At 41.9% G+C, this 25,272-nt stretch overlaps 2 protein-coding genes across 4 annotated transcripts in view; both read left to right on the top strand.

The window, feature by feature from the left end:
• The first annotated feature begins 34 nt into the window (after positions 1 to 34).
• On the top strand, positions 35 to 1,504 carry LOC128307180 (uncharacterized). Of its 2 annotated transcripts, XM_053044916.1 has the most exons (4): positions 35 to 154; positions 222 to 327; positions 392 to 636; positions 1,301 to 1,504. In XM_053044916.1, the coding sequence occupies exons 1-4, from the start codon at positions 116 to 118 to the stop codon at positions 1,337 to 1,339; spliced, it is 429 nt and encodes a 142-aa protein (XP_052900876.1). In that variant the 5' UTR covers positions 35 to 115; the 3' UTR covers positions 1,340 to 1,504. The 2 variants fall into 2 exon arrangements, with proteins under 2 accessions (XP_052900876.1, XP_052900875.1); XM_053044915.1 differs by lacking the exon at positions 1,301 to 1,504 and having other exon boundaries at positions 392 to 1,134.
• Positions 1,505 to 2,503: 999 nt separating this feature from the next.
• LOC128306427 (armadillo segment polarity protein) overlaps positions 2,504 to 25,272 on the top strand; it is a 34,579-nt gene continuing 11,810 nt past the window's right edge. For both annotated transcript variants that reach the window (XR_008287589.1, XM_053043949.1), the window contains exons 1-3: positions 2,504 to 2,605; positions 3,039 to 3,186; positions 9,475 to 9,536. Coding sequence is in view for 1 of the 2 variants with exons in the window: in XM_053043949.1 (XP_052899909.1) it covers positions 9,506 to 9,536 (31 nt within the window). In the remaining variant the exon portion in view is untranslated. The remainder of the gene's footprint in view (positions 2,606 to 3,038; positions 3,187 to 9,474; positions 9,537 to 25,272) is intronic.

The raw sequence follows: 25,272 nt of genomic DNA, 5'->3' as shown, positions 1-25,272 counted from the left end.
ATTACCATCTGTCAAAACAATGTTTTCTGTTTGCCGCTCCATCTCAGTGGTGTGTTTGCGGAATTGAAACTTAAATTTCGTGGTTAAAACATTACCATTTTCACAGTTCGTAAGAATGCCATTATCCACCATTGACGATAGAATCGAAACACAGGTATTTATTCCGTGAATTAAGTGAAACCACTTCCCCGACTAAATATTTCTGAATTCCCCTGTCTTAGAGCTATCCTGAGAGTGCGGAATCACAGAAAGCAAAGGAAATGGAAAGGCGTCATAGAAGAAATGAAGATTTAGCGCGCTTCATTTTGTCTAGAGCTTCAATTTACCGTAAGTTTGAACACGGAGTGTCTCCGCATTGAAATTGCTCCAATGTTCCTTTCCCTCGCTGCAGTTCATCGCATCAACAAGGCAGTGTCGGAAACTGCTGCCCGGTATAGGCTCCAGGAAATTGCTCAAGCTGTTTTTGCTAGCCTACAGCAATACCCGATACTGGCACTTGCAGTGGCCATCGTGATATTCACCTTCACCCTGCCGTTCCTGGTGTTCATCTTCTTTACAATGACCACGGCGGTGATGGCCTTCACCGGTTTTGTGCTAATCGAAGGCGCACTCATTACAGCTGCTTCGGTAATGCTAGTAAGTTTGCTCATTGGCGTATTTTTAATGATGGCCATCGTGGGGCTAATGTTTTTAACCGGCTATTTGGGCATATCCCGCGTGTACGAATGCGTAACACGCTTTAAAGTGGATGATTTGCGCGAGTACTTGCGGGACAACTAGTTTCAGGTAAAGAGAGGTATCGTTGGGGTTTTTGTTGTTGATTTTGTTTCTTCCGTTTTTATACGTAATTTAATATGTTGATAAGAAATTTATGTAAGAAAACTATCAGTATACCTTTTTAAACATACTAGCTGCATAAAAGGCCAAACATGCAGTGCTTTAAGTTATTTCATATTTATGTTGGTTGCGGGACGTTAAATGATTAAGGGATGTTCTAGAAATGTTACCATCACAAAGCAATTAGTCTCGAATAATGTGTGCCAATTATGAACAAATGCTGATATTATCGATCTGATTGGGGAATGTACTAAAGGATTTCGGAGAACAATTGTATTAATAAAGTTCAAGGCAGTTCGTAACATAAAACATTTCATTAAAATGTGTGAAATAATGCATGTAGATAGTTGCAAAGTACGAAGTCTTTCATCTTACATTAATAGCCATATCATGGAGATATACTGATCTGAAAGGACTGTACAAGTCTAACTTGTTACACCAACTGCTGTTTATCCGTCCGTAGGAGCTCCTCCTTTATCCCTCCACACATACGGGGCCATAAGTCCTTCTGAGCATCTTCCTCTTAAACTGGATTATCAATTGAGACATTGTACATGTCTCGGAGGCGTACTGGTTCCTGATGTAGTCGTCCACATGGATAACGGAGGCGTGATGTACCTGAATTGGGATGAAGCGGCGGATTGGCATAAGAAGTGGTAGATTAACAGACGACGGTTCACTCGAAGGAAGGATCGTACGCGATTTAGGGGACTCCTGCAGCTGCCCAATACCACATAAGTAAGTATAAAGTTGTTCCCAGACATGTGATAATTCATAACTACCTCAAGGAGGCAAACTGCATGTAGGGTATTGGAAGTATTGCATAGCTATTTAATTACCTATGTAACGACATCGCGTAGATAAGATAAATACCAGAACGGACAAGCGTTTTAATCTGCTTTCTCTTTTCCGCGAAGTTAAGTCATGAATAAATTTTTTGAGAAGTTTGTATTGAAAAATGCAAATACATACATACGGTAAAATTAATATTACGGTAAGTTCAAATATTAATGTGATCAAAACGACTGATCCGATTGGTCTAGTGTTAATACAGCACGGTCAGTTAACCTTCCGTTACGGTATCAAATGACGTCATGGTATCTATTAATCGAAAGTACCTCTGTGTGCCGCTTTCCCGTTGATTTGATTTATGAAAAGCGTTTGCGGGTGTGTGTGCGTGCGTACGAGAATTGAAAATGAGATTGAACCGTACTATTTACGATGAGAGTGTAGTAAGGAATAATAGCAAGAAGAATACGATGTGTGGCATTTCTTGAGCAGGTGCAGATAAAACAAAACAAGAGAGAAGCGCTTGGCTCTCTCGCTTGTTCTCAGTGTTCTTTCTCTCTCTCTCTCTATCTCTTTCTCTGCCCTTCTTTGTCCCTCTCGTAGATCTAAAGCGATAGAATAGAAAGATTTTTTGTGGCGTGCAATTGTAAGATGTTTTGTCTCATGTTTTGGCGAACGTGTTCATTCGCTCTATTGTCCTTTCTGGTATTGAAGGATGAGAAGATAAAATATACACATTCTCCGTGAATGCCGTCTCGTTTCGATTGCACTGGCTCTCTGGTACACAGCGTACTCTGAAACAGTTCTCCAGCCCCCGGGGCCAGCACGGCGAATAAGTCAGTGAACGTTCCCAAACGGGCAACCAGTTTTCCACCATCCGTCTTCGTATGGTAGGCCCCGTTTTGAGTGTGCACTTTCCATCGCGCTTCTAACTCAACTGTCTATGGCTCGTGCACGGTTCGCACTGCCGTGAATTTCGGTGAATAAACAACGGAATAAAAAAGGCAACCAAATTAGCATATTGGTTTGTGCTTGCTGCGAATTATCCGTCGAATTATCGCTAGTGTTTATTGCTTATTATACTATTTTCATTCAAAATTTGTCATTCAAAGGGAAAGCGTTAAAAATACACCCCCGGCTCACATGTGTGCGTGTGTGTGATGTGTGTGAGAACGTGTGATGTGTGTGCCTGTGTGAGTGATCATGGGTGCGTGTGTGTGTGTGTGAGCGCGTGTTTGTACATTTATTTCACATAAAGCAGGATTTTTTGGTGTTGTACTTAGTGTACGGTCTTAGACGATAATTTACACCAAGAAAAGTAGTTCACACTACCAAGAAAAACATTTTTGTTAAAAGGATAGCTGAGTGAAAGCAAAGTTGAGTACGTTTTTTTGTTTGTTTGTTTGTTTTAGGACAACGTGAGCAGCAATTATTAGACATTGTTTAAAGTGTAGAAGAACGGGTGGAAAAGTGCATATATCCCATAAAAAGTCCCGTGAGTGCAGCTGTGGTTTCTTCCTCTTTCTAAGCAGCCAATCAACCATCAACACTTCGGAAACGGTAGGTGCCTTCAGCCCTATTGCTGATGAGTAATTGGGATTCGCATAAAATGCATGGCAGCATTAATCCCTCCCAATTCGATGCAATTGTATGTGCATGCTGTAAATGCATTTGGTTGTGGGTGGCCGAGGGTAGCTGGGAAGTGGTAAAGTTGTAGCAAGCAATCGAAGGCGAAGGTGAATCGATTAGAACCACTGAAAGTGTGTGAGGAGTGGGAAATGTTCAACCGAATAAACATCGCCTTTAAACCACAAGGAAGAACGAGAAAGAAAGATATCTTTTGTGAGTGTGTGTGAATGGACAATTTTGTCCATGGCTTTATTTCACAGCCAGAATTCTTAAGGATATCGCAAAATGACATTATTAATGCATCAATCAACGCACGTCCGAATATCTTTGCCATTTCCATCGGTCAACAATTCCCCAAACAACATCCTCAAAAGACCGAAAGACAGTTATCATTGCCTTCAGTTTTTTATCTCGTGGTTTACGGGTTTTGGAATCAAACGTGCGCTAGTGTGCGTTAAGTAGTTGCCACGCAGGGCAGAAAATGCATAAAATTGAGACAAGTGAATAAGGCAGCCATCCATCTCGTTCGCTTTTATTACACTTAAAATTTCTTATAAAGATTTACTGCCGATAGTGCAGGTTTATCATACAAAAAAAAGAATTGAAATGTTTAATTGGTGTCGTAATTGAGCACCATATTAGTTATTTTACCACAATGTTGATTCATATACACAATAAAATAACGTAGCGACACCACAATTAGCGGTGGCCGAATTTCGAACTACTAAACCTGGCCAGATCTTACTCACCCTACCAACATGAGGGAAAAACAACATCAAAAATGTAAACTTTCATTCTAGTTAATACAAAATATTTATTGTCGAAAAAGGCGTTACAGAACAAATCATTTCCACCCACTCCCAAGTTTCGTCCCCCTCCCATAACGTATAACGAGAGGTTGTAACATCTTTCCGTGGTATATGAATGTAAACAAATCAAAATGGCTGCCGCGCGACGCGTACCCCTGCTTTGTGATAGCTTTGTGCGTGATTTTTCATTATCGTGAAGACGTGAAAACGGAGTTTAGAACCTTTACCTAGACAACGTGATGATTAGTTGTAAGAAAGGGACAGTTTGGGAAACAATAGCTTTCGTGGATATGAAAGTTGTCAATAGCGTAAGAGTCAGTGGAGGGCAAACAAGATGAGTTCTGCATAGGGAAGCAAGAATTTTGAGATGCAATTAACGGTAAACTTGAATTTTTTAAAATAAACTTAAAATGTAGAATAAAGCTGTTACGAATACGATATAGATAAGGTGATATGTAAGTTGATACCGGAGGTAAAAACAAAGAGAAACCGTCAAAACCCCACGGTCCATCTTAAAAAATTTATGTAATACCTCTAAGCTCGCAAAACCTAGTGAAAATTTGAAAATTATGCTCTACATAAGCATGGCGTTCTTCTGTAGCTAACTTATTTGGTCATTTTCTCGTCAAATTGCTGACACGAAGTTCTATTTTATAGAAGGTTTATTTAGAGCGATAAGACTCGAAACAGCATTAAAGAGTTGTGAAGAATGAATTTTTTGAGCAGTTATGGGAATTAAGTACATTAATTTGATTGACAATCTTAGACTTATCTAGATAAGTTAGTTGTACAATATGTCTAAACTGGAATAACGAATTTCTAGGACTGTTTAATTACATGAATTGGACTGATGAATACATTGTTGCCAAGTATTCAAGCAGTCAACATTTTGAGAGATTTATATATTTATGTGATCTCACAGAGTAGTTTGTTTATAAAATTTAGCGAAGAAATAAATTTACTCTGGTAAAAGACATTGGCTTTCATTCAGGGAATTCACACATTTCACTCACCTATGAAATCTCTGGAATAATAAAAAGTCAGAAAATTTTGAAAAAATGGTTCACAGAATACAATACTGTTTACTCTTGCCGACCACTGGCTGGAGAGGCTGTCTATGCGTACGATTCCAAAGGCACAAAACTAGTCCATTGCATTGATTTCATTCACTAGCCATCAATCAATCGGCGATCAATCGATTACAAAAAGCATAATGATTAGGAAGTTATTGGCTTGGTTAAGTTTGTAAGCATTGTAGGTTGTAGAAAATCTCCACGCATTTTATTCTAACTTGTATGAAAAAAAAAAAACGCCTGCATGTGTATGTATGCTTGTTTCTCCTGCTTTTAGTGTGCGTGGCCAAGCTAGGTGCCTCTTTGTCGGGCCTGTTTGGGCCTAGGGTGTGTCGAATCAAGCGGTAATAGAAGGTTGATGATAGAGGGTGCAGAAAGATGTCTCGAGGTGTAAAGATTGCGGTGCGGCCAGCAACATACACACATGCTGGGTAGTTTTGGTAGGGAAACGTACAGCTCTCCCATCCTTTAGCATCCTTTTCTGTTCACCGCAGCATAATGCCAAGCGAGCAGCAAGCAGTAAACAGCCGTCTAAGAAGTACAGCAGTGGTCCGCATGTTGTAGATCATTCGCTGCGCTTGCCGATGTTTGTACAAATAACACATCAACATGAAACAGATAACAGCTAGCTTAGTGGTGTAAGTGGGACAAAAAAAAAGAAAACAAATCGTCCATTTACAAACAGTAACCTACTCCGGCATATATACAGGGTTTAGCGATAGATGGGATATGGCGTGCCTAACTTATGAAAACGCGCAAGCGAATACGAAAAAGCGTGAGATTGATAGAGTGCACAATTTAATGAATGCCAATTCTGCCGGGATGTTTACACACATGCGGATACAAGAGTTGAGATATAAAATATAAATGTTTGACGAACACCTACCTATCGCCAAACCCTGTAATCATAATGATAAGAACTTTTTTTCAGAGCATTTGATCTATCTGATGAGGTGTAGAGTTAGAACTGAACTAAGGCTGAAGAAAACAAAAGGCGAGAACTGTTACATGCCAATATTATGTCAGTGTATGTTGCATCATAAATTACTGAAAAATAGTATGCGCTACGTATGATTAGAAGGCCTCTGAATAACAATCTCTTGCTAGTCGACTTTCACACATAGATAATGATAATATCTTAGAACAGAAAGACAAAACGGAGCAAAGACTTGATAAGAGAACTTGTAACAGTTCGTCCAACATTTTTAGACATCATATCAGTAACACACACTAGTAAGAACAATGACGAAGGGTATTGAATAACGGGCCAGAACTGATGAATGAATAATCTTCTAGCTATTCCAGCTCGCTGATTATCGCTATCACCCGGTAGATGGCGCCACTGTGAATGTTTTTTTAAACGCTGCTGAATGATCGTTAAATCCACCAGCCACAAGCTTGGGTTCTGCACATGTCCACTGAACAATACAGCCCTTGCGGGCTCCCTCGCAACGTTCTTCCCTTGGAAGATTCTCGTATTTCGCCGCGTCTTTTGTTTACCTCCTCTAGCACTCTCTGGCACCTGCGTTGCATTCCATTCACGTGTGTGAGGGACCGTGACCTATGTTGTTGTTGTTGCTGTTTGTTTCTTCGGGTTTTGCTTTTCATCTTATGTTTCGTACACCCGTGTGTTTTTTTTTTCGTCAAAATCCTTTGCTAACCACACAGCCCTTGGAGGAGGGTGTTGGTGGCGGTGGGAGAAGTTGGACAAGGGTAGAAAAAAGAATCTTATTTCGGCATTTCTTTTGTGCCTCTGCAAAACCTGCTTACAGCAATAGAATGACCGGTAGGAAGATGCGTAGTGCGGGGTATTCTAGGCAATAGCTTGATCGGATGGTAACAGGTAATGGTTTAATAAACTATTGCAACAGACTTTTCTCTAGCACATTATGAGTGGAGAATAAGCAATGGTATATAAGAACTATGTTAACAAACCATACAATAGCCTAAGAGATGCTACCACTTCCAATCGCCTGAGATATTCAAGAATTCTTTAGAGCAGTAAAAAGAAAAAAATTGTGAAGCAGGTTGCTTAAGTGTACAGCTATATAAACTACCAAATATCATGTGATATTTTACCATCGAAGTAATGAAATTTCCATGATAATACGGCAATGAGCCATCAAAATGTAATAATAATAATGAAATCCCCGTCTTCCTCTTTACCGGCACAACAACTACAAGAAGTCGAGAGAGGCCAGCAAATTCTGGCTTTAATAGTCAGGTTCTGTGTGACGGGGAAGGGATTGGTCCGGATGGGATTTTGAACCGGTCCTGTCGTGTAAATAGCCGTAATAAAATACCGAGCACAAAATAAATCATCACGATAATAATACGATGTGGATGGAAGCAGATTGTGACATTCGCTTTCCCTACCAACCGATGCTAAACCAAAGCAACTCCCGAATCAACGCAACTCTGGAATCGTTGAAACGATGAGAGGAGAGATGCTGTCGGTATTCTCAGACCAGGTAGAATTAAGACTCGCTCCGATCGTACAATGGAAGTTCGTCTGAGATCTACGGGCTCGCTGACGGTTAGTTCGGATCGAACCGGTTTCGCGTATACACCGTGTTTGCGATTTGCAAATCCCTTACAACCGCCCGCTGGGTCTCCGTCCGTGAAGTTATTCTTGGTAGTGCTGTGATCGCGTCTCGTAACAGAAGGGACCAGCGTTATTGGGTATGGGATCGTAAAAAAAAAAGATTGAATGAATGTAAACTTGACTATGGAAGGAATTTATTGCCGGGTTGACTGCATAGGCCATGTGTCCCTTTTGCTAACGAGTGCTGAGTTGTGGGTGTGTGTGTGTGTTTGCAATGTGCGATCGAGAAGAAGCGATCCATTGTCTATGTGGCTACCATCGCAACAGCAATTTCGCATCAACGCAACGAAAAATCTGTTCGCGTTGATCTTGTAATACGAATGATCATTTCAATTTATGACTCATAACGTTTCGTTTCGTGATGGAGCAACATCATGTACTGAGTAACAGCATTGTCGTTTCCAAAAGGCTGGAATGAGTCATGCAAAGTTCATCAGATATCGCTTTGCAAAGCAAGCGACGCAGCAGTTGCTATACCTGCGTCTGGTATATTTACCGGAAATCGCTCAGGACATTCACTTCTATACCTAAAAATATTCTGTCGTCTAGACTGGAAGCTGTAAAAACAAAGCAGGGGAGAATATGTTTGGACGCATCATTGAAGATTGGATGCTGCACTCATTCAAAAACCCTCGTGCATGGATTTGCCTGTGTTCTTGGCACATATGTTGGTCACATTTCTCGTCACATATCGTCAAACGAGTTGCTTTCATGGGCCTTCAAACGGTTTCTGTTTTCGTCCCGTCTGAGCACCATAAAAATCGTCGGGCTAGACGTAAAGATCAGAACCTTTACGGTGCTCTCGAACACATGATCTTGAAGGTTGCGGAATTGAACTCTGTGCCAAATGTACCTGCCCGGACAGACCGGAGACAACACGTGTTAGCAATGCTGCGACGATCTACGGTCGAAGATGCAGTACCCGTGGTTGCAACCGGCAGTCAGTGCTTGAGCTGTCGTACTGCAGGCTTGTAGAATTGTTTATTGCAAGGGCACTGTGGGTCAGGCTGCAACAAATAGTGATCGTATTTTGTTTGACGGTATCAATTCACACAACAACTTCGAAGAACTCCTCGAGGTGTCGTCAAGTACGCGCATTTGAAATTGTTTTGAAAATTGCTTGCATTAAGTGGTTGTTTGACAACTTGTGCTAAAGTTGTCTCGCGTATTTAAGCCATTATATTCCATCGGTCCAGCGCTGTTTTGCGTAGTGTTTGTTGGTGAACAATTTAGTTGTAAAATTTATTATACTAAATGTCTGAAAATATTCAAAATAACTTATTCTCTATTGATTAAATTTGTTTTAAAATTATTAAAAACAAGCTTCAGAATATATTTTTGTACAAAATTTGAAGAAAAACAAGGAGAATTAAAAGCTTTGTATGCAAACCATTGAAGTTTTCTACTTCAGATATCTAGCCACTCCAATTTTAAGGCCCTTTTCCCAGAAGGACTGTAAACTTTCATGCCATTTGGATTAAATGTTCGTCCACCCACACACACTTGGTACATATAAGACATACTAAACAGAATGTAAATTTTCTTTTTTGTTTATTTCCATGCACATCGTCACCTGTGGATATGCTGCCTTTCTCAATCCTATCGCTACTCTCGACCATCAAACAAACCGATCGGAACGGTTGCAACCCAAATTTCAACCACCCATTGATCCTCGATCACCCACCCCGGAGCGGGGTACAATATATCCACCATCACCACTACAATCAAACAGGCGTGGAAGTGATCGCCGCCCGTAAAGCAGCATGAGCTATCAGATGCCGCAAAACAGAACAAGTAAGTACAACATTACCGGTTCGGTTATGTACGGCTGGATGTTGCACACCAGCCGAACCGTACCGGATTTTGTGGGCCAGTTAATGTAGGATCACTTTATTAGCAGTTTCGTTTCATTCCGCGATGCATACGAACAGGCACGCTAATCATTGCAAGTTGTCGCCCCTGTAGGGTCTGGGACATTAAACGGGTTTAGTTATTAATTAAAAAAAATTTCAGTGCCCGTTCGAGAGGACACTTTAATGTTTTTTGCATCAGTTGCAATAAATGCAGTAAAGTAACGTTTTGCTCTCTGTTTGATCGTAAAATTCGCGAGCAGAAGCGTACGGGAATGGAAATCTGTACCCCGAGCGTTGCTTATTGGTTTGAATAGGTTTATTAGGGTTGTATCTTTAATGATAATAATAATAATAAAAAGCTGCAAAGCAAATTGGTATCTTTGCGCTTTCGTAAAGTGCGCTGGTCGGTTTCGATTGGTTCGGGTCGAGAATAAGCAGAAATATAACGATAATGAACAAGCGATGGGAGGAAATTGGTTGGGATGGTAATGGTTTTGCGTAGGTTTGTACACACCATTCCATCTATTAATAGCTTTCTACTGTTGCACCGACAACCATCCCGGTTGGATCCGCAATATATTGGTTTTGTCGTAAAATTTGCGGAAATCTCAGCATTCGCTCAGATGTATAAACAAATTGGCAAACCGTTGGACATTGGAGGTTGCAAAACAAACTATTTCCTTGATTAGAATTCCAGTTCCTGTGCATTAGGACTAGGTACTATTGCGGAAAAGGTCTCCTGCATAATCGGCAGTGCCCATCTTAAACGTCCTAAATTTATCCAATACTAAGAATTTCTCAATTTATCAAAAGAAGGGTTAAACTGCCATTTGGTTTCAATTGCGTATCAGGACCAATATCGCTTTCCGGCCATATATATATATAAGTTTGTCAAAGAGGGAAGATTTTACGGCCAATCATAGTAAATTATAGCTTTATTGCACTGTAAATCATCCATGGTTTATCGTCCTGTTTCCCCGCAAAATTATGAACGTATCCCTCTCCTCCTCGCCATCATTTAGGTGAAATTAATAGAAATCTTTTCGATGAGAAGTGATCACCGATGTTGGCTTGTTATTTAGCTGCATGAGTTCGATAATTGGGTCCGATGATCATACCATTGCTGGGATGATACACCTGCAGGTGGCATTCGTGGAAGATAAATGAACCTCAAGGTTTCTCTTCCATCACAATTAAAAAACGCAAGCGAGGAGTTCGTATTCGTTTTGCATAAAAAATGCGTTAAATTAAAAATGACCTATATGGAAAACTAAATATTAAATAAACGATAAGGGTTTTTTTTGTAAATTGCACAAATTGAACAGATTGTAAAATATCGCAATTGCTAAACTCATTACGTACAGTCTTTTCCCGTGTTATGGGAATCTCGAGTGTCGCGTAATTCGGGAAATGACTGTATTTAACTACAGGGTTTGCCATGACAGTTTTAATAATCCATGTCCATATCATTATTTTGTTAGCATTTGTGTCAACACTTCCCTAGAACAGTTTATACCCGTATGTAACACCAGTCCGCGTTCGAAACATCACAAATTAGGCGATCAAATTGCCCCGAAAAAAAAAACGCTTTTACAAAAATGTTCAAACAAAAGTGTTAGCTTACATTCAATATCGTGTGATCTTGTCCCTGCTGTAAGGTACATTAGGTTTAACAGATATATTCGGCAGCTACCACCAAAGCTGGGACACTAAATTTCGTTGCGTGATGATGCGTGACCATCGGACAGCTTCCACGTCCATCTAGACACACTGTCTGGCAGGGTTTTTACACATAACAACTTCAAAAAAAAAAACTCACAAATGAACGTCCTTTTACGCGTAACTTAATCCCACATGGACAGGTCTTACAATCGGGCGTATCAGCTTGTTCCAGCTATACTAAAATCGAAACACAAGCGAAGTTGCTGAGGTGCCGGTGAAGTTGCCGGTAAATTGGGCGTAGCGACGAAATGAACATGTTTACGACCGCTGCCGCCCTGAAAGCAGATACCGCGCTGTCCTTTCCGTGGCCAACATCTGTTTGCAATTCGGCCCTGTTGATTGCCAGAAGGTCGGCATCGTTGGGACACAATTTTCTCCCTATTGTCGGTCGAATATTTCCACCCTAGGGCAACAAACAACAAGCCAAAAAAAAACGATGGAAAAACATGCGCACGCATAAACTTGCAAGCCAACGTCGTGTTATCCTTATCGCACCTTGCCAGCATGGGGAAAGCCATCAAACGCAGCCATGAAGGACATCACTCCTATACTTCCCTATTCTTCGTCTTGTTGTTGTTTTTTGCTGGAGAAAGTTGGGGAAATTTCCGCGATGGGGCTGACAAAAAGGTGGAGCCAAACGAAACTTTTCCCCGACGGTGCTTACTTTCTACAAAATGGCGGATGGTCCGCATTTGTTCTGTCTCGCTTTCATATCCTGCACGCGCACATCACCGTTAGGTCGTGATAGTCGGCCCAGGATAGTTGTGAATGTGATCACAAATGGAAAATGGGATCACTGGTGAGCGTAGGACAGTGCTCACACTGTTTGCATGAAAGAGAGGACCGGTTTTCGGGTGAAAATATCTTCACTTTCACAGGCGGACCGCCTGCCCGTTTGCTGGACTGGATATGTTGCATTATTGCGTCAAGAACGGTTACGGTAGCGGTGTCGTGTCCTGTGCACTCGGAGCACCCAGTGCAGACTCGTGACGGCTAACAGCACATTTAACGAAACGAAACGGTTAAAAAATTAAAGCGAAATGTGGTTTTCCGTTCAACGGTTCGTGTGAAGGACTTGCAACGGGTCCTTTTAGGAAAAAAATAAAGGTAAAACTGTTAATTCGCATCGAGAAAGTGCTCTAGGAGGTCGAGAGTGAAGTTGTAGTGGCCTTTTGTTAATTTGAGCTAGTGCGTGTGTCTTAGTTCCGTTCAAATCCTTTCTTAACCAACAATCGCCCAACTGTTGTACTTAAAATTAATATGCTTTTAAGCGAATAATCGAGCATTTGTTCTTATGTAGAGATAGTGTTACTAATATAAACAGAGTGATAATTCCATTCCTCATCTCACCCAGCAAAGACATTTGGATAATACAACGGGCCGAAAATTTCGTGCAAAACATCCTCCAAAAAGGTTTTTTGAAGGTGCACGCAGCTAGGTATGCATCAGTGGGAAGGATAAATGTGAGAGTGGGGGAATATTTCTCTATTCTTAATTATTCTTTATTAACATTGTAAATTACACCTTCAATTATTGCCAAATTCTTCATAAATTATACCTTCAATTGAAATAAGAAAATTTGATGGTGGTGGTGGTCTATAATTATACGCCAACGATAGTCTCAATGGTGATAAGCATCAGTATAAGAAACTATGTAAAAAAACACATACACCTGCCAATATGCATTATTTCAGCACATTAAGAGTCAACAGCGACCTCCGTAAAGGATTTATCTGACAAATATTGCACACTGCCAGACGCCTTGTTCTCTTACATACAGCTTAACGTCACTGACATGTTTGTTCGTGCAGAATATTGACAGGATGGTAAAATTGCATTTGTATTAGTTTATTTTAATTGAATTACATTAACCGCATGTTCCAACATCCTCCCGTAGAGAAAAAGGAACATGAGCACTGCATTTAGCAGGTATGTGAGCAGAGGAATGTTGCGATGTGCCGAAATCATACCCAACTTCCCTTCGAAATGCTGTCCTGTCGAATATGGCGAGAAAAATTGCTGGCATTAGTATATATATATATATATATATATATATCAGTATATGTGTGTGTGTTTGGGGCAGGGATTCACTAAACATCTTCCGTTCCGCTGATTGGTGAAACCGATTTAAAGTAAATGGTATGCGCTAGAACGTGCCGGTAACACAGTGCGCACATCACCATCGCATCCTTTCACATCCACTCCCTGCTGTGATGAATCTACGGATATGTAGGGGGTTTTTTTCCCCCACCCAGTATATACTTCTTTCTTCAAAGAGTTTAAAAGCGCCACCAAGCGTGGGAGTAAACTTTCGCCGTTGTATTATATGGATGCGGGTGTGTGTAGCTCATTTAATGAATGTCGTCTTTTTTTGAAGTTAAATATGTTTTTTTTCTGTTGTTGTTGGTATCCTTCAAACATACCTCTTACCAGTACGGTGGCTTTAGCAGGGAAAACCCTCCTCAATGGAACGGAGATTGAAAACGTATGAAAATGTCTTCCCTTACATTGCGGCTAGGTGGGAAGACTTTACGGAATATAAGAGTACGAGCAAAAAATTCTAGACGCAAAAGAACGAGAAAAAAAACCCTTTAAAAAGGAAGTAGTCGTGCGTTATTATGTGTTTTTATAGTCGCGAAGCGTTTTTTTATGTTTATTGCGCGCCTCGCACAAACACTCACACGCAGGGTAGCAAATGTTTGATTAAATAGCGGAAGGGACTGGGCTGGTCCTGTGTTAGCGGGGGTTCATCTTGTGCCCCCGAGATTGACGTTTACGATTGGGGAGGATGCCATCGGTGTATCCAAAACTGGCCGCTCTGGCACCGGCAGGCTCTGGCAGTAGTCGGGTGCCGTACTGTATAAAGGCAAACGGTATGCAGCGACAATCGCTTATTGATCGCTCATCGCTCGATGGTCGCGGTCGTGTGGTTTGCGTGTTGCTTACTTACCCAACTCCCAGACACCGACGAACTTTTGACGCGATGTGCGCAGTCACGGGTTAGGACTCGTGCCGAACCAACCGAGCCACGCGGTCAGATCTGATCTGCTCTAGGCTAATCGTGCGCAGAGACCCCTGTGAGGTATTCTGAGGTGTAGCTTGGTGTTTAGTTTCTGGAGGTGTTCAGTGATACATAGTGACCCCCTGTTTGGGATTCGCAGCAAGTGATACCGTTGTCTCGCATCTCGTTGTGGTTGAAACAATGCAAAGTGAACGTGGAATTAGCCGAGGGTCCTCTGCTCCATTCCTTCCGGTGTTATCGAAACCGTGAGTTTTATAGTGGGCTAAGCTTGTACGCAGTGTGAAACAGCAAGGATATCCATCAGGAGTCACCCACATGTTAACATCATCATCAACGTAACACGCCTCTCTTCTATCAAACGTAACAAACTTCCATCCACCAATTCTACCAACCTCACGATCGATCACACTCACAACACGGCTTTGTGGAATGTCTGACTATTTTGGCGCTGCTGCACTGTATGTCTGGGAGAGTGATCTTGTATGCATGGGTGGTAGAAAGGTCGATAATTTTCTCCAGAGATCAACCGGTAAACCACACAAGAGTTGAGTACATTGTGTGAACTTAATGCCCAATTCCAGACATGGCCATATGATCGGGATGATGGAGTATCTACAGTTCCTGGGTGAATGTAAGCGTAAATTGTTCTTTTAGCTTAGACCAACCGTAATTCGCAGGTTCCGTTTGCATTTGTGTCCGTTTCGTGGGGTTTTGGTATTCAATTCCATATTGCAGAGTACAGAGTACACTGCACATGATGTCATTGTCTCATTGCCGCGTGTTCATATTCTCTATTGAGGATGTTGCCTTGATGTTGACTCTCTGTCAGTTGGAGGTGGAGGTTGTGTCGAGCAAAGATTTTCCTCTTTTGCCACACGGTGGTCAAAAATTCATTTTTTTTATAGACGAGAGATGCTGTGTGTGTTGTAGCAGCCACAAGATGTGCAGCAAGACCAGGGTGTTTTTCCAAGACATGGTGGCAGCATTCCTGAATCCAACATGGATATCCCACGCTCCCCAAATGCAACGACCGTGAAATGCTTTATGGGGGGGTACTCCCAACGCGAACACTTTCCGTGGTATTCTTAGAAAACGCCGAATTCTATGCGGCGTACATTTATATCTAGGTTTTGATGTGGGTTGTTGCCTGCATAACGGAGATGAGTGTCACGTGTTCTAGCAGGATGCAGTGCATCAGAATTTACGATTATTTAACGTTTTAAAAAGACTTTTTTTTTTTGGAAAAACTGATCTGTGGACTCTCAGCTTCCCGAATTTTCCGGAAACCTATCGACCCTTTGATTGGCTCTGTATGATGTCGATTCTCAACAAATATATGGACATCGATTTGGACCCCTTCTAGGCGGTAATTTTCAAATCTCGGGCCAAATTTTCATTCAATTTCTGTCTCGAGAGTTCGTGAAGTAATTCTAAGCACTTGATTTTTCTGAAGATGTGTTGTATAGCTTCTATATAAACATAACTTCGAATAGCAAAAGCCGGATGTAGTTGTTATTCAATCGTATTTGGATAGTGGATTCGAATATATTGAACATCTTCACTTCAAACCTCAAAAGGTTCTATCGGTATTGAATAAAAATATATCTTTTCACATCTTAAACTCGTTTGAGTGGCTGCCTCAGATATTCTAACTAGAGGGAGGAAGATATTCTGAGTTCCTTAAAATTGGGAAGGCGATTCTGACGTAAATGTGCTGTTATCGGCGGCCTTCATAGAGCCCGCCCGGTTGCAGCTAGAGCAGGGGTCTCCAAACTTTTCAGTCGGCATTGGTTGAAACTACCGCCGCAGTTTGAAGAACCCGTATCTAGAGCAACATTAATGTTTGTCCTTAATTCTCGCACAAAATTACCTGTTATTATACGTAACATTACACGATTATGTTGAAAATTGGGCACATCGCACACAGAAATTCAGTACTATTTTTGAGATCTGATGTCCATTAATCTTTAAAACGTGGTGTAGAATTCTCGTCCGAAAAAAACCTTCAGTTGAAGTTGGCGACAAAACAGACACGCCTCAGAATTTTGTACACCTTGCAGCTTGCACGGTGTAATAACTCCTTAAACCAAGGCCAATATAACTGCTTGTTCCTTGGTCGCATTATCAACGATAGTTTAGAAATACAAAAACATAAAACATTCCGCTAGCGCGCTAGACGTGTGTTATCGCACCATTGGTGACACAAAACACACCGCCCGTCAGCAAAACACGGTAGTTTTGAAATGTTTCTCCACGACGGGGAAGTAATGCCATGCGTGGCAAACATAAACAACCGTTCGAAACCACTCGCACGGCGACAACAATCGACCGGCATTGATAGCAAAATGTCATCGTGCACGGATTGTTCGGGCGGGCAAGGAAGAAAAGCATGCAAATAGAAAACGGCAACATATGCAATGGCGAACGGAAAATGTGTTTAATTGATTTTATAATCTTTATGGCTGTAGTCGGTCCGGGGTCCGGAGTTAGCGGAACCTTTCATACAGGATCGTACGGAACGAATGCATGTTGATTATGCATGGCCCTGTTGCGTACTACATGTGCGGGTTCGCTGCTGTGTAAGCGTTGATATTGTGAGCGTTTCCGTGGCATTAATTGTTTAATTTTGGAACCAAAAAACCATTAAAACCTTTCTTATTACAGTGCGATCAAGCGATTGTATCAATACAGGAGGTTCAAGGTTTATTAAATCCTATGAAGTGTCCTGCGTGAAAAAAACTTAAAAACATTACAAGTGTTTTTACGCTTATCGTTCTAAATACGAAGCTTCTAGATTACAGCGCATATGGCATAAATTGAAAACACTGTGCGTAACAAAAAGTAATTGTTTTAATAGCAAAGATCTTTAAAACAGACCGGTCAGACGGGTGCTCTCGCTGATAATCTTTAACTCCGCGACTGTCCGCTACTACCCAAAGTGTCAATAAGTGTTGGCCGCACGCTCGCCAGCAAAATAAGCACAAATATATAAATAAGCTGCTAGCTCCGGTTTTTTTTATTGGCTGGAGGGGTAATCTTGGTTAGCGCGCTTAGCCTGGCACCCGGGAGGAAATACCAGAGCTGTGATAATTCGCATACCGCAACTTGCATTAGTTGCGGCACCGAATTACAAGAACTTCTGTTACGCTGCATTAAACGTACATCACAAAAAGAAGCATCGGATCCTGTGCGCATTATCAAGCTGAAACCCATCGGGTCGTAACGATCGGGTCTGAACCCCCAACGCTGGTCCGCGCCTGTGAATTGTGCCATAAAATTGTGGAACATAAACATACATTGCTTGTTTTGCTTTGCCCATTACCCTGGGACACGGACGATGACATTGCGATATGAATGTTTCGTTTCATATAGCGCTGGGTTACTCCGGTTCAGATTCATTAATCGGAATGAATTTATGAACTGAATGAATGAATCCGTAACTATTATTGCAAAGCTTCTTGAATGAATCATGCAAAAATTTCCACAAGGCCTCCAAGAAGCATGATCCACAGCATGGTCTGGGGATTCACGATTCTTTTGAGAGTTGATTCTTGTATTGAATGACTCCTCGCAAAAGATTCATACGCATGACTCTTCTCATAGAATTTGAAAGGATTCTAGCTAAGGAGTTATATGAATAACTATTCTCAAAAGATTTTAATGACTACTCACTAAAGAGTCATATTAATGACTCTTCTCAAACGATTCATTAAGTACAACACTAGTTGTGTGCATATATTGAGACCATCTCGAGATTTGGTTTCCCGTAGCACCCCGTAGGCATTTTACTAAATTTCAATGACTTCTTCACAATTTTGTTATCTATTTCTGGCTGGAAATTCATGTTATTCATGAATTAATCGAATCTGGCTGGAGTAAGTATTGAATTATGTGATGTAAACGAAAAAAGAAGACCTTTGAACATAAAGAATATGTAAAGTCTAACGTCTTCACTACATATTTAAACACTTTAAACCAATTTAACGATATTAGTAATAGACCATAAAGGACGTTCAAACATTTAACAATGATTGTAAATTGAATTTTCTATTTCGCTCCGTCGCTTGATTGCCAGTTTTCTCCGGGTGTTCATAATGATCTTTAGGTGGAGGAGGGAAAATAAAAGGTTCCACCAAACTGGGGTTTGTCCTCGATCCAGAACATTTTCCAACCATGGTAAAGGTGCACCAAAATATAAAGAAAACACATAAAACTTCCAACAAGAAATCTTTACGTAAGTGGGGGGCGAAAAACAAAGCAACGAACGAGCCTCCCGCTGTAGTGTTCGGCAAAAGGGAAATTAATATAGGATGGTATGGTAAAACGATTCGCGGTGCGAAGAGTCGGTACGTCGACACCCTGTTGCCATAACGACGGCAAATGGATCCCGCTTCGTCTGCGATGGCAAAGCGCTTTGAAGCACTGAAATACCCCAGACGGTGGCAAAAGCGCGAACCGGCGGGCACGGTAAATGCCTGGGAAAGCGTAGGGACAGCCCAAAACAGGGCAATCCACTGCTTCTTCATTGGCGGGATGTCATCGGCGAGGTTCGGGAAGGTTTGCAGCGGTAGGGCGCACAGATCGCCGACGAGAGTGAAAGATCAAAGGAATCATGGTCTTCACCCTCGTTTGCGTTTGTAGATCTGTAGGATATGGTTCTCTGTTTTTTTTTGTATTGCGCTTTGAAGGTTGGAGAAAGCGTGCCGCGCGTGTACGGGCGACGTGCGGAAGGATAACACCCCCCACATCCTTTTTTTTGCTGCACGGACCGGTCCAAAAATGTCGAAAATGGAAAATTATCCCAATGGTTGCGATTTCGGTGGCTGTGCGCAATAAAATAGAGAATTATTTCGCTTTTCGATTCCAAATCGATTGGTAACTTGAAGACATTTTCTACTGGAACTTGCCTGTTAAATTGCTATCTTTAAATAATAAAAAAAAAACATTGCGAAAAACAGCTTTAGAGGTGTTTGATGGTGTTAATGGTGCGTCCTAAAAGACATTTTGTGTTATTCTGATTTATTCGCTAAAGAAAAATCAAACTCAAAAGGGCATTATTTGTGACAGCGTGGGTCAATTTAGATGTTGAAGAAGTTTAATTGCGTTAGACATACATATGTTGCACCCGCCCAGCCACTTTGAGCAACCTTCGCGCTGAGTAAGACGAAATTGGATAATAGCTGGATGGCGATCAAAAAGAGATCCCCCTTTTGTGCGTGTTGGTGTGGTCCCTGTAATTATATGCGCTGCACCCCACAATGCTGGAAAATGGAAGCGGAGTTTTCCCCGTGCAACAGTTCCGCAAATTGTACGACCAAAAAAAAAAAGAACACATTTGCCGAGTTCGCTTCAATTATCGCCTGCGGTACAACTGTGGTTCTTCCCATAGTTGGGATGTCCACTGGTGTCCGGCTGATGAATAGTTGATGCTAGTGCAACAACTCGGTGCGGTCAGCGTGGTAGAGGTACTCCAACAAAATGGTTTTTCTTTTTTTAGCAAGAATATCCGGTTTTCCTTCAATGCACCGAATGACATCTTTCTTCCAGAGGAGTTGAATTATTAATGACGGGTTTGTCGGAACTGTGGCTGTATAATTTGGTGTCAAGCAAGGCAATTTCTTCCCTCCATTAGCGACAACTCGATGACATAATTAACAGCAGCCATAAACTATCCAGTCACATATTTTGCCGCTTCAAACTCCACCGGCGAAAGATGACTCCAACAGCATGGACGTGAAGCGTTTCGACATTCGCGCCCACAACCACAAGATGAATATTATTTGACGTTTCTGCACTCGCAAGCCTCAAAAAAAAAACAATATGTTGATCATTTTCGTTTCATCGCTTCATCACCACATCGCACTTCGCGCTGTACAAACACGCTGCCGGCTCACACAGCCTACACTTCTGGACCCGTTGCTGGTCGGAATGCTGCGCATGTTATTGCCACGTGTATCCCTTAAACAAAACCAAACAGCACACTCACCCACGAATGGAAACGCGCCGTCGAGTAATATTGTGCCAGATTTTGCAGGTCTGTGTGATGAACTGTGTGGTAAAGGGGAGAGACGAAAGACGCGCGCGAGATGGAAAATGGAAAACTGATGGAAGCCCTTCATTTTTTGTTTCCACCAAATGGAAGTGGAAGCTGGGCGGGTAAAAGGAGAACATTCACCGATGGCAATGTCGAAAACTTCAAAGAGAATCCCTAATCACGTACGATGAGAGGAGACACCGTACCGAGGAGGCTTTTTTGTTGTTGTTGTTTGCAGGAATAAAGATTCCTGGGGGCGCACGGCAGAGAATCACCGAACACGCCCGATGCCTGGGAGCCATCATGAACGGCGGCCATTTTTGCGCGGGAAATGACTCGAATATCGCTCGTCTGGAAGTGCGGGTGTATGCGTTACGCAGCACCTTCCGTCCGTCGTTCCGCAACAAACAGGCAGTCTGGCAGGATTCGAATATCCAAGGTCCAACAGTTGACAACACTGAATGCTATTAAGGATAAAGAGATTACCTGAAACCCCTCAGAGTCTGTCGAAGGGCGGGGGGTGGGTTTGGTTTTTTTTTTCATCTGTTCTACCTCCATTGAAGCAGTCGTCTCTAGCGACGACAAAAAGCTGGGATAAGCCGAACCTTGGGAAGAAGATTAAAGCTATCTCTGGGTATCGCTTAAGTATTTCGCTGCTTTTAAAATCGCCAATATACGATCTGCCTCAATATCCGCCAGGGTTCTAATGGTGCCTTCTTTAGCCAAGTTGTCCGCCTGCTTACGCGGGTATCAGACGCGGGTGTGACTGGCAATGGAAAGTGCAAACACACCCAGCGGGGTATGTGTGACACGTGGACCTCTTCAAGCGTGTGGCCAGTTTGAGTGAGCTGGCAAACATAACCTCACCCCCCGCAACTTTTCCTTCAGTTTATTGTTCTTACTCACTCTCTCTCTTAAGGTAAACTACTTACCAGCATTAGTCTGGTTTATTTGCCTAACGAAGGTAGCCTATGGTCAACCAACGCATACCCTGACTCGGATGGACCGTACAGGGGAACCCTCTCCACAGAGGTTGCCATATTTATTTGCCCTGCGTCTTTTGGAAGTTTTGGGATTGTTTTGATGCGATTTAGGTTTTTGTTCCAGTGTGCTATGTGCCATATCTAATATGATTTGTCCACACTGTGTTAGGTCATCTTTTTGACTCCCAAACCCCAACCGAAATGATCATTCGGAGACGTCCCTGTGTTGATCACGTGTTATTAGTAGAACCGTCAGCTTACAGCCTACTGATGTTGGTGCTCCATAATGATAACGATCTAGTAGAGGATAATCTAGGAGAAATGCTCTTCTGACTGTGTTTTGCTTAATGAACCTCTTGCGAAGAGTTATTCATGTGAATCTTTAGTGAGGAGTCATTCCAATCAGACTCTCAAAAGATTCATGAATCCTCAGAGCAGTAACGGAATTTTCGAGAATTCATGCATCTTTGAAATGGAGCAGCAGGTTCATTCATTCGGTTCGAAGATTCAGATTCATGAATACCCCAACAATACTCGCAACAACCTCAAGAGATCTAGGCCAGCCATTTTTGACTTTATCCACCAGTAGGAGGGATGTCCGTGATGGGATGCACCCGACTGCAGTGCAGCTTTGCGATGGCATAATTCTTTTTGGAATCTTTTATTACAAACTATTCAAGTATTTAGTTTGTAGATTGACGTAGAAAGAGATTCTTCCATCATGTAGGACTCATGCTTCTTTGAAGATGCACGATTCTTTACGGATTCTTTGAGTATCTTTGAGGAATCACGAATCTTCTTGAATCTGAACCAGATTCACCCAACATTGTCGCATCTTCTGGAATTCTGGACAACATCACAAAGATGACAGAGATCTGATACTGTGGAAAAGAACGTTAATATGTGCATATGACTTCACAGATTTCCTAAGGTCCAGCCATTTATTTTCAAACCACTACGCATTAGCACAAATTTCTAATAGCATAAAAAAGACGTCACCGGATTTGATGCCAACCACAAAAGAAAACGCGGCCAGAGGATTCGTTTGCAGTTGTGAGTACAATTCCAAAACGTGTCCTTTTGATAGCCGTACACGTGTGGATTCATGTTTGCCTGCGAGGGACTTGCACGCAGCCCTGCTGCCAGCAACCTTCCAGCGGTTTGCCGTGGCTTCGTTTGACGAGACGACCGTAAGCATACCAGAAACGGATAACCCTGCCAGTTTCCCACCCCGGTCACCTTAACCCCCGGGTTTTCTTTGTGTTCCGCAAAAGGGCACATTTACTCGCCGTTTCTAAAATCTGCTTTACCGGCCCTGGGACGGGGTGGTGGGTGGCTTAGGCAGACGGTGCGCTTCGTCACTCATCGCTCCCCAGCCGAATGGTAAAGTTTTCCTTTGATCTTTGCAAATCTTCCTGCCAGCTATTCGCTTCTCATTTCCTCTGTATCAACACGTCCGACCGTATTTTTGCCCTCGTCGATGAAGTGGAAAATCCGCATCGTTATGTGTCCCCTGGTTGGTGTGCGACGGGCTGATGGAAACGCACGCCGCAGCTAGGTGCTTCGCCTACATCTCTGCAGGCACTGACCTGCTAACCGTTTGCGCTAGTGTGAACTGTAAAATGAAAAATGTAGCCTCGCTGAGCACGCTCACGGTCCTCGCAACAATTTGGCGCCTCCTAACCGTAGCAGCTTTGCAATTTCGCTGTGAACTACGCTTGAGCTTTGGCCCGGCGCTGGTGGAACGATTTTCCGAAAGGCGCCACGATTCAGGTGCCAGTTTCTTAATCTGCCAACGAGATTGATACTTCTTTCCTGATGCTCTATTTCATGTGAATTTAGTTTGTTTTATTTTTTGTAAATATTTTATTTACTTTAATGTATTTGCTGCCGGTTCGGGTAGGGCAGAGTAGGATTTACAAGTTGATGTAAGTAAACGCACAACTTCGTTTCGGCGTAACTAATGTGTGTTTCACACAGAAAAGGCTTCAACGTCCAGGATGGCAAACACAGGGCCCTTTGGCGAATCGCTCAAAGTTCCCTTGTTTTTCCTGACGTTCGCAACTCGAACCACAATTAAGAACGATTTTCTCAAGGCGGCGGTTTGGTGGCATACTGAGGATGCAATTTGGGAAAGGATTTAACCGTGAAAGTAGTCAAACAGTGGGAACCCCTTTACAACAAAGCGAGAAACCCTACTGGATGACAATCTCGCTTTCCTCCCTCCTCCTTTTTTTTGGTCGGCTGAAGTCGTATCACGCCACAATATCGATGATGACGCGTGTCAAGACAAAAAGGGCTTGTGTGTATTATGCACAGTTGGGGGGATGTTTTGTGTCATAATTATGTAGTAATTGATATTTCCACTCTGTTTCGCATTCGTCCGTCTGGCCGTGCCGGATGTGCTTTGTGCCGGTGCAAAACGAACGCATGAAATGTGCCTTAAAAAAACGTAACACGTGGGTCACTTCTGACCCATGCGTTTGCAGGTCGGTTCATAACCTGGTGCATAATGCATCCCGTGTGGGAAGAAACAACGATGAAGGCACAACGGTGTGTGCTAAAACATTTATATTTATTGATTCTGTGTTGCTTCTTCCTTGTTATAATTAATTGATCAAAATTGGCTTCGCTGCCCGGTCGAGGAGCAGTGTAATTATTATTTATATACATTTTTTAGGAGCTGTAGAACAATTAGAATGCTGCCTAGCGTTATGGTAATTAAATTTGCATGCTTAGATCGAGGGAATCTTTTTTATACTTATACTTTAAGTGGAGTTAACTATTTTTTACTTTTAAATCAATCACCATGACCATGCAGACAAACCAATCGGTTAATTGTACTGAAATAGACAAAAAAGAAGCATTTTTTTTGTATATATTTTGTAAGAATTTATTTTTTTATTCCTTCCATCCATTAATTATTTTGATTTGTTTGAGATTTCCATACGCAAAGTTTACATAACAAGCGTTATGATAATTGCTTCCCCTATGTAATGTAAATAGGGACCGACCCGTATGGGATTTCGTACCGATCCTGTCGTGTGGAAGCTTGGTACCAACACTACTAAACCATCGGGACGCCTCCAACAAATACGTTTTAATTGCTAGTAGATTGATGCCTTCCGAAGAATTTACATCACACATAAAGTTATAATTACACAGGAAATAGACTTAAAGTGAGAAATAGATTATTGTTTAATTAAAAAAACTTAGAATATATAAATTTATAATATTTAGACGAAAATTAATTGGTAAATATTTAGGTTAATTTGCCAATTATTGCGCAATGCCCAATATATTTAAATTGCTTTATTTCCAAACATTTAGAAAACATTGGTGAACGACACCTTTTAATTAAAATTAAAAAATTTAAACAATAGTTGGTTTTAATGATAATATGTTTCTTTGTTGTTTAACAAGATATTAGTTTTGAAACAGGGTTTTTATCTAAAAAATACAATACGAGAGCCAGAGAGAGAGAGAGAGAGAGAGAGAGAGATAAGGAGAAAGAGACGTAAAAAAAGAGAGAGATAGTGCGATTCAAATTATCTGAATATTTCCGGGGATTATCGACAAGATTTTAGGGTTCGGAATTGAAATTAGATTTACAACATGTACCCTAATGAGGGTTGAGAGATTGGATTCCTGGTGTACGTATCGGCAAGAGATGACAGGGACAGACGACCGGTTCTAGGATTCAAATCGCCTCCAAATTTGCTGGCCAAACCCTTTGATCTTTTGCATTCCTGCTCGCTTCTTTCACCCTTCCCGTCCGGGATTTCCTTGCTATATACTCCTGCACACACATACACCCACCGATGGTCTAGTTGCGCAAAAGGACCAGAGTATTTAATTTTTCCCCTTTCTCCTGAACAAGGTTTTGTTGCTGTTGTTGTTGTGCGCGTACGATGTG

Source organism: Anopheles moucheti, chromosome X (assembly GCF_943734755.1).
Source record: "Anopheles moucheti chromosome X, idAnoMoucSN_F20_07, whole genome shotgun sequence".
Classification (NCBI taxonomy): Eukaryota; Metazoa; Arthropoda; class Insecta; order Diptera; family Culicidae; genus Anopheles; species Anopheles moucheti.
The sequence above is the reverse complement of the archived record's forward strand: the minus strand, read 5'-3'. Positions and strand labels throughout refer to the sequence as shown.